General features: G+C 52.5%; 1 protein-coding gene across 20 annotated transcripts; it reads right to left on the bottom strand.

The window, feature by feature from the left end:
• Window positions 1-227: 227 nt before the first annotated feature.
• LOC147353942 (cell adhesion molecule CEACAM1-like) lies at window positions 228-13,211 on the bottom strand. 20 transcript variants are annotated; one of them, XR_015146136.1, is made up of 11 exons: window positions 13,040-13,211; window positions 12,475-12,649; window positions 11,413-12,271; window positions 10,172-10,531; window positions 8,703-8,981; window positions 7,021-7,136; window positions 3,135-3,246; window positions 1,906-1,934; window positions 1,555-1,586; window positions 896-937; window positions 228-651 (listed from the first exon to the last, which is right to left on the bottom strand). XR_015146136.1 is itself a non-coding variant. In XM_086352839.1 (10 exons), the coding sequence occupies exons 3-10, from the start codon at window positions 11,474-11,476 to the stop codon at window positions 586-588; spliced, it is 984 nt and encodes a 327-aa protein (XP_086208965.1). In that variant the 5' UTR covers window positions 11,477-12,271; window positions 12,475-12,649; window positions 13,040-13,209; the 3' UTR covers window positions 228-585. The 20 variants fall into 20 exon arrangements, 8 of the variants coding, with proteins under 8 accessions (XP_086208965.1, XP_086208968.1, XP_086208961.1 ...); XR_015146135.1 differs by lacking the exons at window positions 12,475-12,649; window positions 13,040-13,211 and adding an exon at window positions 11,020-11,080 and having other exon boundaries at window positions 11,413-11,587; XR_015146132.1 differs by lacking the exons at window positions 12,475-12,649; window positions 13,040-13,211 and adding an exon at window positions 10,845-11,019 and having other exon boundaries at window positions 11,413-11,571.
• Between the last annotated feature and the right edge of the window lie 1,537 nt (window positions 13,212-14,748).

Below are 14,748 nucleotides of genomic sequence, written 5' to 3' on the forward strand. Positions count from 1 at the left end.
TGAGCAAGCACTGGGAGGTGTCTGGGACCCCAGGGCAGTGTGAGGACTGCCGAGTGCCCATGTGGCTGCCAAGGGTCTGGTGACCCTCCTTTCCTGTTAGCATGCCCCCTCCCTCCATTCTCAGAATCTTCCCCTTCCTTTCCCCCAGGGAATAGATGGGGAGGTCAGGTAACTAGAGCTAATACTTTCCCTGAGCAACCATGGAGAGACCAGAGCAGAGATTCAGGTGAATTTCTTGCTGGACAAGACCCAAGGGCAGTATATTTTGCAACCAGGGGAAGGAAAGTGCTCTTGATTCAGATCTCTCTGGTGGTCCACCGTGGGTCACAGGACCAGTCACTTGCCCTGCTGAACCTCCCCCCACTGTGGGAATTGCAGCCTGAGTTCTGGTCCATCTAGGCTTCAGGGCAGCCTGTCAGTGTTGCCAGGAATCCAGGAGGACCCTGAGCCTGGGCCCAGGTTCCTGAATAGCCTCAGATCTCAGAGCTGGTTCTCTGCCTCAGGCTCTTCCTCTTGACCTCACTCGGGTCTTGGGTCTCAGGTAAGCTCTTTCACACAGTCCGTAAGGAGACGTGTCTGGAGGAACTAAGGACCCGCATCTGCTTTGTGGCTGATATCACAGTAAACGTCTGTGTCGGGGTGTAGTAATTCCTGCAAAAGAAAACCGATGCCTTCCAGCTCATGTAACCTTCTTAGATGACTTCCCAGGGACTTCCCAGCCCCGGGTTACCCAGGGTCTGTTCGTGTCAGAGGTTTTTGGTCCAGACCCACCTCCCCTTCATCCCCTCTCCATCTTTCCTGCTATTTCTTGGACCTCCAAACACAGCCAGGTGTGCAGGGGGCACTTCCTTTGCCTTCTGGGCTATGGAACCAGAACTTGGATCCCCACACTCACCTGGTAGATGGGAGCTGGTGGCCTGGCATCAGGTAGGGAGGCCTGGGCATGGAGGAAGTGGGCATCAGAGGAGAGGGAAAGAGAGTCATTTCTCCCGACCAGCCATCTCCAAGCCTGGAACCCCGACCCCAAATCCTATCTGGGCTCTGTTTCCCACCCTTGTTAGCCTAGCTCCCCTGACGGATGATCCAGTGCCCTCTCTCTTCCTGGCTGAACGCCAAGGTTCTCCTGAGTTCTAGTCAGGGGACCAGAGCAGCCTCTGGATAAGGTTGTGGGTGGTCATGTCCCTGAAGTGCATCCAGCTCCCAGCTTGGTGGGACTTGCCATGTTCTAACTACTCTGATGAGCTTCCCTGGTGGCTCAGAAGGCAAAGAATCTGCCTGCAATGTGGGAGACCGAGGCTCGATCCCTGGGTCAGGGAGATCCCCTGGAGAAGGCAATGGTAACTCATTCCAGTATTCTTGCCTGGAGAAATCCATGGACAGAGGAGCCTGGCAGGCTACAGTCCATGGAGTCACAAAGACTGGACATGACTGAGTGACTTTCAACTACCCTCGAGTGAAGGGTGTCTCACAGTGCTTCTGGGTTGGACAGTCCCCCTGCCCAGAGCTTGTGAAGCGGGGACGCTGGAAGAAGAGACAAGGAAGGAATGTACTTACCTGGGAGACAGAGCTGCCAGAGGGACCACCTCCTGGGAGGAGACAGGAGTTACCACTGAGCATGTGAGGAAGCTTAGCCCATTCTCCTAGGAGAGGTTGGATGTCCACCTTCCGGAGAACCATGGGAGAAAGATCCCCACCAAGGGAGAGAACCTCTGGCAATTTCAGGCCCCAGTGAGGGCAAGGGAGCCTCCCAGGATGATAACCCATAGGAAAAGCAGACTAGCCAATTGGATCCCCTGTGCTGAAGCCCCAGAGAAAGGGCCAGAGACCCTGGGGGTGGCAGGCAGGAACAGACATGGCAGGGCCTGACCGGGGCTCCCCGCTGTCCTGGGCTGAACAGACACTCACCTGAGGTGGACGCTGGGGGCCAGTTCCCTCTGTTGTGCAGGCAGCCGGGGTTAGGAAAGAAAAACAAAACAGGCATATTTGTGAGGAGTGTAGACGGAGGTCAAGGCTTTGTTATCAGAACACGGGACAGGAGGATCCCCATGTCCAAGCAGGGGCTGGACACCTCCTTTCTCCACCAAGGCTGCTTCGGAGGGGAGGGCCCAGTAAGGACACTGAGGAAAGTCCTTAAGAAGCCATTTCTGCCCTGAGTCCAGAGGGGCAGGACCATAGGCTAATAGGGTTCAGGAGAAAGTGGCCACTGAAGGGACCAAGGCTCTGGGAAAGGCGTCCATCCATCCAAAGCTTTGTCTGAGTGGATTCATCACGCTTATGGAGAGAGCAGGGCCAGTGCATAGGGAGGAAAGCGGTCAGCCAGAGACTCTGGGATCTCACTGAGGGCAGTGTCGCTGCTGTGGCCACCTGCCCTCACCCAGGAGCTGCTGAAATGTGACAGTGGCCTTGTCCTCTGTCTCCATCTACCTGGACCTTAAGTGTAAAGACATCCCACCACCTGCGGACCTGGCACGATGTTCTGTCTCATGCATCAGGGGTGTTGTTAATGCATCTGCCAGGTGGGGGCATTTGACCCCACCTGGCCTGTCCAAACTTCCACTCTCTGGCCAAGTGTGGACTTGGCGAAGACGACCCTCAGGTCCTGGCCCTGTGACTGCCCCTCATCAGAGTAGGTGGATTTAAATATACAGGAAGAGATACCTTTTTCTGAGTACTTACTACCTGCCAGCCTACATATAGGGAACGAGGACAAGGAGGTGTCTTAATTGTGTTAACTGATAGATGGGCCTTCCCTGGTGGCTCAGAGGTAAAGAATCCACCTGCCAATGCAGGGGACACAGGTTCGATCCCTGGGCCAGGAAGATTCTCTGGGGAAGGAAATAGCAACCCACTCCAGTATTCTTGCCTGGGAAATTCCATGGACAGAGGAGTTCATGGAGTGGCAAAGGAGATGGATACAACTTGGCGACTAAATAACAAAATAAATGAGGATGGTGCTAAGGAAGCTGCCACAGGTCAATACCTGGTGAGGCAGGAACTGAAGAATGAGAGAGAATACCCGTGGGGAAGTGGGGAGGTCCTGGAGATCCAGGCCGGAAATTGGAGGATGGGGTGTCCTTCCTCTAGGACTAGGGTCAACCTGGGGGCGGGGGCAGCATCTGGAAATGCCACTGTACCTGTGAAGGAAAATGAAACACCCCAGGACAGCCAGCAGCGTCAGCACAAGCAGGACCCCAATCACGATGCCAGTAATGGCCCCCACACCGAGGGCTCGGGCGTTTTCTCGCCCTGAAAGCAGAAGAGAAAGAGAGAGGGGAAATGGGGTCCGAGTTCACTGGAGGCAATACCAGGAGGAGTCTTACAGGGAGAGGGCCTGGTTAGGAGGAAGGAAATGCTCTGAGGCCTGTGTGGTTGCGTGTTTTGTCATCACAGTGTCCTCCTGACTCTCCCACTGCACGAGGCTGCATCATTTCCCTCTTCGTCAGATTTGAAACCTTGGACTTGCTCTAACTCTCCATTCTCTCACTGTAGCCATCTCCATGTCCTGTTCATTTTCCTTTGAAGGACTCTTTTCTTCTCACATTATGCCCCCTCCCTCTGATTTTTTGTTTCCATCACAACTGTTGGTCTTAGAGGGTAGTTCCTCTCCAGTCCACCCAACATTGATTAGTAGTAATAATATTAATGAACTGTTTCCAGGTACTCCTGTGCAACTGGCACGGTGGGAAATCCTTTACATCCATTTTTTCTCATCTTTCCATCCCCACGAGGGAGGGGTTGTCATTGCCGCTGTGCATGCACAGATTTGAGACACACAGTTCTTCAATAAAGGAATGGAGGCCCCAGAGCTAGGACCAGGTGAAACAGAAATGTAACCGAGTTGTTTGACTCTACAGCCAAAACCCACAGCGCTGAAATCCAAAATATCCCCTGTGAACATTTCTTGCCTGCCGACTCTGTGTGGGTAAGAATTTTACCTACAGGGAAAATTTTAATCTCATTCCCTTCCTAGTGAACAACCTCACAGCAGCCCTAAGATCCAGCTCTTCTTCTGCAGTTTTACAGACAGGGAAACGGAGGCACAAGATCCAGTGCCTTGCCTACAGTCAAACAATTCTCACAAACAATAACCGAACTATGACAAAATTAGCTAAGTTTTGCATAACTAATTAAACACATTCTTCTACAGGCTCCGAAAGGAGACTACCCACGTCCTCATGATTTGCATTTATTACACACCCATTTCCAGTGAAATTACAAGGGAAGATGAAGAGGTGTGGAAGGTCACTATAGTGCTCAGTGGGGCACTGGATCACATCTGCAGACTCTGACTGGGAGGAGACCCCACACTGACGGGACCCCGCGTCCTCTGTCCTGACACTGTTGCTTGTCTGGGACAGCATCACCTTCTCAGTGAGCTGTAAACTCTGCTCATTGATTCACTGACCATTGGATGCTTGTCCCCATATCACTTGGTCTGTTTGCACCCAGATTGGAAGGCTCGTGGGATTCCTAAGAGGGAGGGATTGACTACCAAAGAGCATGACCTTTGTCTGTGGTTCCAGATCATTGGGAATGGCTCCTCTGTTCATGGAATTCTCCAGGCAAGAATACTGGAGTGGGTTGCCATTTCCTCCTCCAGGGGATCTTCCTGATGCCCAGGGATCAAACCTGCATCCCTTAGTCTCCTGCATTAGCATTGGCAGGCAGGTTCTTTACCACTAGCTCCACATGAGAAGCCCCTAGAGAGGGAAGAGAGTACATCAAACTTGAGGAGAAGTCCAGTTCCTTGATTGATGCCATCTGAGAGCTCCGTGGGATGAGCCTTCCTTCTCAGGGTCCACAACTAGCCTCCTCTCTTTGTGGTTTTCTGCTCCTAGGGTGCTTGTCTGAGATTGACCCAGTAGCCACATAATCAGTGTCCACGTCTAAAGCACTGGAGTGCACAGTGTGAGGGGATGGCTGTCTCCACATTGGTCAGGTCTGAGGAGCACCTGCTTCTCAAGAAAGATGTGTTCTTCCTCATTGTTAAATTATTTAAACAGGGTTGAAGAAAATCTGGAGCTGAAGAATAAGAAGTGAAAACAATAACTTAGAAGGGCGATTCCTCAGCACGTCTGAGCAGGTAGAAGAAAGCATCTGTGAACACGAAGATAGAAAAAAAGAAGTTATTCAGACTGGGGAGTAGAAAGGGAAAAAAAAAAGGCAAATAGTGACTCCAGGCAAAGTATTATGCAGAACTCCATCAGGTGGACAAACATATGCAGGATGGCAGTTCCTGAAGGAGAAGAGAGAGGGAAAAACAATGAAAAATATATATAAAAATGAATGGTTTAAAACCTCCAAAAGTAGATGAGATCACATATTAGAGATGGTTGAGGAACTCCAAAAAGGGGTAACTCAAGATATAGACTTTGTGACACAATAGAGTCAAAATGTTGAGAGACCGAGGGAAAGAGGAAGTGAAAAACGCAGCGAGAGAGGAGTGACTCAGCGTGTGCAGCAGATCTTCAACAGTGTGAAAAGCAAATTCCACATCAGAAGGCGTTGGGATGACCGACTGAAGTCCTAAAAGCAAGACTGTCAACCGGCGAAGCAATGTACAGAGAAGCTCTCCTTCAATGAAGCTCAAATTAGGACTTTTCCAGATAAACAACAGTCGAGGGAACTCATTCCTTGGAGACACAGCATATATGAAGTGTGAAAGGAAGCCTTTAAGATGACTGAACAAACATTACACGGTAACTCAGAGCCACAGGCAACCTAGAGAAGAGTGGTCAAATTACACAATAGGTAGCTATCTTATCTGAGCCGGTATTATTGTCTTTTATATAATTGCTCATTTTTGTTTTTTATTTCAAAGATATTACATGAGACAATGTTTATAAATCTATATAACGGGCATATATTGTACAAGGACGGCTGAAATATATGACAACAAGTGTGTAATATGGAGGCGATGGAGATGCACAGGAGCACCTTGTTTGTAATATACATCATAGATCTGGTTGGTATTTCAACTCGATAGTTATGTGTTTAAGATATAACTGTCATCTTCAAGTTAGAAACTAAGAAAAGAACTGGAAGACATTGGAAAGGGGAAGAACAGAATCAAAATGACACATATGAAAGGAAATCATCTAAATACCAAAGAGGAAGTAATAGAGGAATTAATGAATAAAGCATGTAAGACATATAACAAATAGCTAGATGGCAGAAGCTCTTTCTTATTGGGAAGTATTTGAATGATAGATAGCCTCAACCTTCAAATTAAAGGCAGAGGTTGACAGAATGGATAAAAATTATAACCCCTCTCCATACTCTCTTCAAGAGACTCACTTTAGATACAAAAACATAGAAGGTTGAAGTAAGGCTGGAAAAAGATATTCTATGCAAATAGCAATAAAAAGAGAACTGTGGTGGCTGTATGAATTCTGCTATAATCATCTCTAAATCAAAAAAGCCTGCAAGAGACATTAGGACCTTGCATATCAAGAAAAGTTTCCATCCATCAAGGAAATAGAACAATTATAAGCATTATGCACCCAACAACACCAGATTTGTGAATCAAAAATGGACAGCATCGAGGGGAGAAATAGCTCGGTCATAACACTGACACTACAACACCCCACTTTCAATAATGGACACAGCAGTCAGAGAGATTTCAGTGACAACTAGAGACCGTGAGAACACTGTAAACCAGAGACCTAACCGACCAACAGACAACACGCAGCCATAGGAGTTTATGTTGCACAAAGTACAGTCCTCAAGGCCCCCAGCTCTCACCACACATGACCACCGCCCATCCTGTGAAGAAACGGTGTCACTTCCACTGTAGAGACGAAGGTGCAACTAAGAAAGCCAAGTGGAGGGACCTGGAGTTGAGTGTGGCAGCAAGCCTGCAATCACAACAGTGCGAACTAACATCCTGACACTTACTGCCTGAACATGTCTGCTGTAATTTCCACCTTCATCGGAGCGCGTATTCACAAAGCTCTATAAAGTGCATAACAAACACCACTGTACACATAAGAAAAAGGAGATTTAGGCTTTATGACTCACCAGGGCTTCCTAGGAGGCACCAGTGGTAAAGATCCCACCTGCCAATCAGGAGGCATAACAGACACGGATTCAGTCCCTGGGTGGGGAAGATCCCCTGGAGGAGGTCACAGCAACCCCTGCAGTGGAAGGTGGAGTCTTAACCACTGGACTGCCCAGGAAGTCCCAGGTACTGATTTTAGTGCTGCTTCCAGCGGTCTTGGCAACGAGGCTTCACAGCAGAGGGCCAGGAGAAATCAGGGGATGAGGAGGGGAGAGACAGCACACGTTCTAATTGCTTGAAGTGAAGGAAATGAGATGATAGGCTAATTGTTGGTGGACTTAATAAAAGAAGCTTATCCAGTGAAAATGGGCTTCACTGGAGGCTTAGCCGGGAAGACTGCCTGCAGTGCAGCAGACACGGGATCGATCCTTGGGTCAGGACGTACCCTGGAGTAGCGAATGGCAACCCACTCCAGGATTCTTGCCTGGGAAATCCCATGGACAGAGTAGCCTAGTGAGCTCAAGTCCATGGTGTCACAAAGAGTCGGACACCACTGAACGACTAAGACAGGAGGCGACAGTGGTCACTCACAGGTCACCCTCACCCTAGGGGGCCACTTCTGCTGGAGTTGCCCCTGTTGGAAACCTCACACTGATAAGCCCCGGCGTCCTGTCTGCTGACGGGGTCTATGGTGAGGGTGCTGCTGTCTGAGGACAGTGTCATCCTGTCTGCAAGGAGGAGACTCTGGCCTTTGAAGAGCCAGCGTATGGAGACCCCAGTCTCATCTGTGAGGCAGGTCAGGACCACGGGGCCCTCATGTTCTGGGACTGTGGTGTTGCTGACTTGGAGGGAAGGCCGTGCCACTGGGTCTGTGGAGAGACAGAGGGGTGACTGCTGAGAGTGGGTCAGGGGCCTGGGTCTTGCTCCCTCCTCAGTCTTGGGGCCCAAGACCTCTGTAAAGATGACTGTGAGGAAGGCCCTGGGTCTTTGTTCAGGTGGCAACGGGAAAGAGATGATCGCACATCTCCTCTGACCCCCAGATCACACAAGAGGGACCCTTGCCTGGTTGCTGGGACAACACTCTAGTACTAGACAGCTCTGTGCTATCAGCCCTGGGAACCTTGATCTTCTGACTGTGGGGCTATCCAGGACAGTCAGAGAATGTAGGATCTGAGAGTACATGTTGTGATTGGGAATAGAGAGAGCCTGGGTGTATTCCTGGGGCCTCACACTGACAAGCGGGGAGCGCTGTGTGGCTGGGTTAGAGGCTGTGTGGCAGGAGAGGTTGAGGTTCCCCTCTGGATGGTCAGAGGAGTCTGAGGGGTAGTGGTGGGGTGATCGGACCGTTTAGAGCAAAGAGCAGAAAGCCACACGTGGTGCAATCAGAGGGAAGGCAAGTTCCTGGTCTGTATTGGGGCCCCTGGGTCCTTCATGCTCACTCATTGTGAGTCTGACGTTAATTTGTTTCTCCCATCATATTCTGGTGATCCTCAGCCACCCACACAGAGCAGCCCATCCCCTCCCTGTCCTCATTCAAGGTGGACCTGCCTGGGCTTGCCTGGGACAGGAAGTCATGGCCAGTCTGGGTGTCCAGGGGTGATGGCCCATGTACTCGGACCTGAGAGGGAGGGGTGTGGATTGGCCTCTGGCAGTGTGCATTTGGGTGGGCAGCTCAGGCCACATAGGAACAGAGGTTACTCACAGAGGACATCCAGGGTGAATGGGTCACTGCGGCTGATGCTCACTGGGTTCCGGGTTTCACACACATAGGGTCCTTTCTCTTTCCTTGTGACGGTGACCACTGTGAGAGTCCTCTTGTCCTCAGACAATTTCAGCCTGGTGCTCTTGGGGAGGCTCTGATTGCTGATCCACCACATGTAGGAGGTGTTCTGAGTCTCAGGTCCACATGTTAACACCACAGTGTCCTTGTGCTCCCAGGGCTTGGAGTTGTTGCTGGTGATGACGGGTATGGGTAGCACCGCTGTGCAGATAACAGAGAGGACATTGCCCTGAGCCTCCCTGGTGGCTCAGACAGTAAAGAATCTGCCTGCCAGTGCAGGAGACCTGGGTTCAATCCCCGGTCAGAAAGATCCCCTGGAGAAGGGAATTGCCACCCAGTCAATATTCTTGCCTGGAGAATTGCATGGACAGAAGAGCCTGGTGGGCTACAGTCCATGGAATAGGAAAGAGTAGGACGTGACTGAATGACTAACACTCTCACTTTCTTATACTTTTGGCTCCTCTGAAAGTATCTTTCAACAAAATTGGCTTCCTTCGCCTCTCAGCCAGACTTTAAAGAATAAGGCAGGCTTGTGTGTGGCCGGACAAATGCATGGGGACCTGAGCTCAGAGAGTGTGAGGCCACCTGCTCTATGTCTGGGAGAAGCACAGGCTTTCTTGGGGGTTGATTGTGCAGCAGCATTTAGTGGTGGACAGAACAGGGTGGATTCAGAGACCACCTGGCATCTCTCCTGGTTTTCACCAACATGCCTCGAGAGAGAGCTCCCTGGGCAGCACCCTGGGGTGGAGGAGCTGCCAGGAGTGTCTTCCTTCCTCTGTTCCTCTCTGGGGGTGCTGAGATTTCTCTGGCGTCTCCAAGTCCCCCAGGGCATTTGGTTGATTCCTGGGGACCTTGTACCTGTGTGCTGTCCATGCCGAGTCTCAGGAGTAGGACCAGGCTGTGCCCCTGCATGGATGTGGCTCTTGGGGCTGAGCCCTGGCTGGTGACCAGCTTGGAGCCTCCAGATTTGGCACAGGCTTCCCAGGGTCACTGGAGGCAGGAGCCCTGGGACAGGGTCTGGGAGGGACTTCCTGGGGCTGAGCTTCTCTGTGAGGATCCCTGGGGCCCTCAGGCCAGGGTCTTCCCTGAGTCCTGCAGGGTCTTCCTCAGGGTCATGGTCACAGGGAGGGGCCCAGGGGGCTGGACTGAGAGCGCTCTCCATCTGCTGCGTCCCTCATCAGACCATCCTTCTCTCTACACAGTGTCTGCAGGGCCTGGCTTCCTGGAAAGCATTTCTGACCCTTTGGAGTTGGTCTCCACAGTGTGTGCCCTGCACTGAATGTTCAAACCCTGACACGGGACACAATGCAGAGGGGATGGAGGCGCCATCCGGGTCTGTCAGAACAGAATTCAGGCCCCGAACACCCGGAGGTCAGAGAGGAGGCACTCACGGTGTACGTGGAGGTGTCCAGTTGGTCTTTCTGTCTGTAAATCATCGTTTGTAACGAGCAGCGTGTAGAAGCCTGTGTCTTCCTGGGTGACGCTCTGGATCAGCAGGGTTCCGTTGGGGTAAAGTGTCTCCCGTCCGCTGTGTGCAGGCCCTTTGGTAGCTGCGTTAGTGGCTACTCTATATGATCCAATTAGCTGGCTGTTGTCTACCCTTTCTCCTCTGTACCAGGCATAGCCTAGAGGATTCTTTGCCACGTTGTGGGCAAGTAGAAGAACATCCGACCCTTCTGCAGCAAGGGGGGGCATCGTTTCAATAGTGAGCTGGGCAGTGGTGGGCGGGGTCCAGAAAGTTAAGAGGGAGACTAGGAGGGAAGAGAGAGAAATCAGTTAATATTGTGCCCTGTGTGGGGGATGGGAAAATGCTGCCCTGGGTCCTGAGCAGGTCTCTTCATCCCTCAGCCTTGGTGTGGGTGTGTGTGCATGTATGTGTGTGTGGTTCAAGGTCAGCAGCATGACCCCCATCACTTCAGCCCCTCTGAGCTCGTTTTTTCCTCTGTTTCCCCAGCTGTCCCCTGGCTCACTCCCTCGCTGCCCTCACATGCCTGCTCACACTCAGGGCCTCTTGGGAGATGCTCCTCGCCCCGACCAGCTGCTGTAAAGACCTTCCATGCTCACTTGCTGACCCTTCTCCGCTCCCTTTCCTGCGTGACGCCTGTAGCACCTGCCAGCACACTCTCGATCTCTCTGCTTGTCTGTCTTCCTCCCCACAGGGCTTGGGCTCCGTGAGGGCAGGGGCTTGTCTGATCCTGCTTGAAACCCAGGGCCAGGACCAGGCTCCAGACATTAGTACCTGGGGATGAAGGAAGGAGAAGTCCCAGGAATTCCACAGCCTGGTGTTTATTTGTCAGTTTCTAAGGGTGCGGGTAAGGACAAAGTTTACTGTTCTGGTTGTCTTTTTCTGTACTGACACAATAAACTGTTATTATTGTCATCAGTTTTCAACAATTACTGCTCAGTGAAGAATAACTCATGAAACCTACAGCAGGTGAGGTCTTCCCACCCCTCACCAGCTCTAGTTCATGGAGAGTCTCCTGTGGCTGAGCCCCCCACCCTCCCCCTGTCCTCTGCGCTCAGGTCTGAACACAAGCCCTCTGTCCCCTCTCAGAGCCCTGTCTCCCCCAGACACCAGCCAGTCTCTTGTTCTCCAGTCTCTGCCCACTCCCTGAAAATCGTCCCCTCTCACCTGCCAGGAGGAGCCTGTTCCAGGGGACATGCCTCCTGCTTGCAGGGCCCGACGGGGGCTCCATGGTGCCTGCTGTCTGCTGTGTCCCTCTCTCTGCGAGGAGAACTTCTGGTCCAGAAACGCTCAGAAGCACTGCAGCCTGCTGTGTGAGCTCTGCTGTCCTTCGCTCTGTGTGCTGGGCCTCCTCCGGGGGCAGGAGCACGTCGCTGGGTCACGTGGCCCGGGGCGGGGTCTCTGCCCAGGCCCCGCCCTCTGCCTCCCCTCTCCTCCTTCCCTCCCTGGTGGTCCCCCTCCCCCGTCCCCCTCTGTCTGTATTTCTATTCCCTGAATTCTGCTGAGTCCCCTGCTTTCTACAGCAGTGATTCTCCACCTACACACACACACACACACACACACACATCTACATACACACACTCCACACACACATACGTGCACACACAGCTACACACAGACACCTACATACGCACACATCTATACACACACACAGGCACACACACACACCCTTGTCTGGAAAAGCACAACCTTGGGGTGTCTGGGCCCGAGGTCCCTACTGCTCTGGATCAGATGCACACTCAGCCTCCCCGACAGCCCTCTGTCATCCCCTTCTGGCTTTTCCCTTCAGAGGAGGAGCCTGGGGGTGGGGGGTGCATGAGGAACGTTGTCACAGGGACGTCTTCCCCACGGTGCGTGGGAATCACCTGTGGAGCTTCATGAAGACTTCGAACCCCCAGGTGTCACCTTAGAAATGCTGTAATTGTTCCTGTGAGACCGAAACCCAGCTGGATGCCCGGGGTCTTCCTGTTGTTCTCAAATATCTGAGAAGATTGCATTCACTCCCCGCCTGAAGGTCACACTGACTCTGGAGGAGAGAAAGGAGTCAGATTAGCAATGACTGGAGAGGGGACCTGACCTCCACTTTCGAGTGTCACCAGCCTGGCATCTGTTTTCAGGGACAGAGACCCAGAACCGGTGTCAGGAGGAGCTGCAGTTCGCAGGTGAGAAGGGAAAGGTTTCCTGTGTGTCCTGGGAAGAGAGGAACCTGTAAAGACCTTCCATGCTCACTTGCTGACCCTTCTCCGCTCCCTTTCCTGCGTGACGCCTGTAGCACCTGCCAGCACACTCTTGATCTCTCTGCTTGTCTGTCTTCCTCCCCACAGGGCGTGGGCTCCGTGAGGGCAGGGGCTTGTCTGATCCTGCTTGAAACCCAGGGCCAGGACCAGGCTCCAGACATTAGTACCTGGGGATGAAGGAAGGAGAGTTCCCAGGAATTCCACAGCCTGCTGTTTATTTGTCAGTTTCTAAGGGTGCGGGTAAGGACAAAGTTTACTGTTCTGGTTGTTTTTCTGTACTGACACAATAAACTTTTATTATTGTCATCAGTTTTCAACAATTACTGCTCAGTGAAGAATAACTCATGAAACCTACAGCAGTTGAGGTCTTCCCACCCCTCACCAGCTCTAGTTCATGGAGAGTCTCCTGTGGCTGAGCCCCCCACCCTCCCCTGTCCTCTGCGCTCAGGTGTGAACACAAGCCCTGTGTCCCCTCTCAGAGCCCTGTCTCCCCCAGACACCAGCCAGTCTCTTGTTCTCCAGTCTCTGCCCACTCCCTGAAAATCGTCCCCTCTCACCTGCCAGGAGGAGCCTGTTCCAGGGGACATGCCTCCTGCTTGCAGGGCCCGACCGGGGCTCCATGATGCCTGCTGTCTACTGTGTCCCTCTCTCTGCGAGGAGAACTTCTGGTCCAGAAACGCTCAGAAGCACTGCAGCCTGCTGTGTGAGCTCCGCTGTCCTTCCCTCTGTGTGCTGGGCCTCCTCCGGGGGCAGGAGCACGTCGCTGGGTCACGTGGCCCGGGGCGGGGTCTCTGCCCAGGCCCCGCCCTCTGCCTCCCCTCTCCTCCTTCCCTCCCTGGTGGTCCTCCTCCCCCTTCCCTCTCTGTCTGTATTTCTATTCCCTGAATTCTGCTGAGTCCCCTGCTTTCTACAGCAGTGATTCTCCACCTACACACACACACACATCTACACACATATACCCACCACACACATACATACACACACAGCTACACGCAGACACCTACATACACACACATCTATACACACACACGCACACACACACACACACCCTTGTCTGGAAAAGCACAACCTTGGGGTGTTCGGGCCCGAGGTCCCCACTGCTCTGGATCAGATGCACACTCAGCCTCCCTCAGAGCCCTCTGTTATCCCTTTCTGGGTTTTCCCTTCAGAGGAGGAGCCTGGGGGTGGGGGGTGCATGAGGAACGTTGTCACAGGGACGTCTTCCCCACGGTGCGTGGGAATCACCTGTGGAGCTTCATGAAGACTGCGAACCCCCAGGTGTCACCTTAGAAATGCTGTTTCAGCAGCCACCAGGTCACACGCTCGCCCAGCCTGGCTGAGACCCCAGAACACCGGTTAGGCTGCCCCACCCACCCCAGTGTTGGCCTCTGCTGTGTTTTGGTCTGAGGTCTCTCAGCACAACACACAGATCCAGCGGTTTCCAAATGTTGGTGGTAATTGTTCCCGTGACACAGAAACCCAGCTGGATGCCCAGGGTCTTCCTGTTCTCAAATATCTGAGAAGACTGCATTTACTCCCCCCTCAAGGTCACACTGACTCTGGAGGAGAGAAAGGAGTCAGATGAGTGATGACTGGAGAGGGGACCTGACCTCCACTTTCCAGTGTCACCAGCCTGGCATCTGTTTTCAGGGACAGAGACCCAGAATCAGGTGTCAGGAGGAGCTGCAGTTCTCAGGTGAGAAGGGAAAGGCTTCCTGTGTGTCCTGGGAGGAGAGGAACCTGGTGCTGATGGGTGGGCTGACTCTGGGCTCCCTGGTCCTCGGGTCAAGTTCCGGGAGACTCTCCGTCTTTGTGTCTATTGCCTGCACCTTGGTTCAGAAACTATTCAGGTCCTCCTTGCCATTATAGGGCCTCTTCTGTCACCCTGGCTGATCTTTCTGTGGTCGCTGTGATCATTCCCATGGGTGGTTGCAGGCAGGGATGAGAGCTGGCATGGGTGCCCATAGGCCCCTAGAAGGTTGGGCCGCGTAGTGTGGGCACATATGAGGGGCTCTGAGGGTCTGTAGAGGAGGGATCCCCTGGGGTCTAAGGCCTGATAATCCGAGGTGGAGTTGATGTAATAATAATAGATATAAGTACACAGTAATTGTAACACGCTTGAATTATCACCAAATCATCTCCACCACTCCGCAATTGTCTTCCATGAAACCGGCCCCTGGTGCCCTTAAGGTTGGAGACCGCTATTTAGAAGGAGGGATGGAAATCAGGCTCCTTCTCCACTTCCTTAGGCAAAACAAAATTCACC

This window comes from Bos grunniens, chromosome 18, assembly GCF_055505025.1.
Source record: "Bos grunniens cultivar Pamir isolate PY7600 chromosome 18, Bosgru_T2T1.0, whole genome shotgun sequence".
NCBI lineage: Eukaryota > Metazoa > Chordata > Mammalia > Artiodactyla > Bovidae > Bos > Bos grunniens.

What these genes read in the sequence shown, in the direction of transcription:
- LOC147353942 (XM_086352835.1), bottom strand. Translation starts at nt 11,442, where the DNA reads ATGTCCCCTGGAACAGGCTCCTCCTGGCAG. An exon ending in GAACAGGCTCCTCCTGGCAG is followed by an intron (nt 11,020 to 11,412) that starts GTGAGAGGGGAC and finishes CTTCATCCCCAG; the next exon opens with GTACTAATGTCTGGAGCCTG. An exon ending in GCCCCCAGCGTCCACCTCAG is followed by an intron (nt 1,587 to 1,905) that starts GTGAGTGTCTGT and finishes GTCTCCTCCCAG; the next exon opens with GAGGTGGTCCCTCTGGCAGC.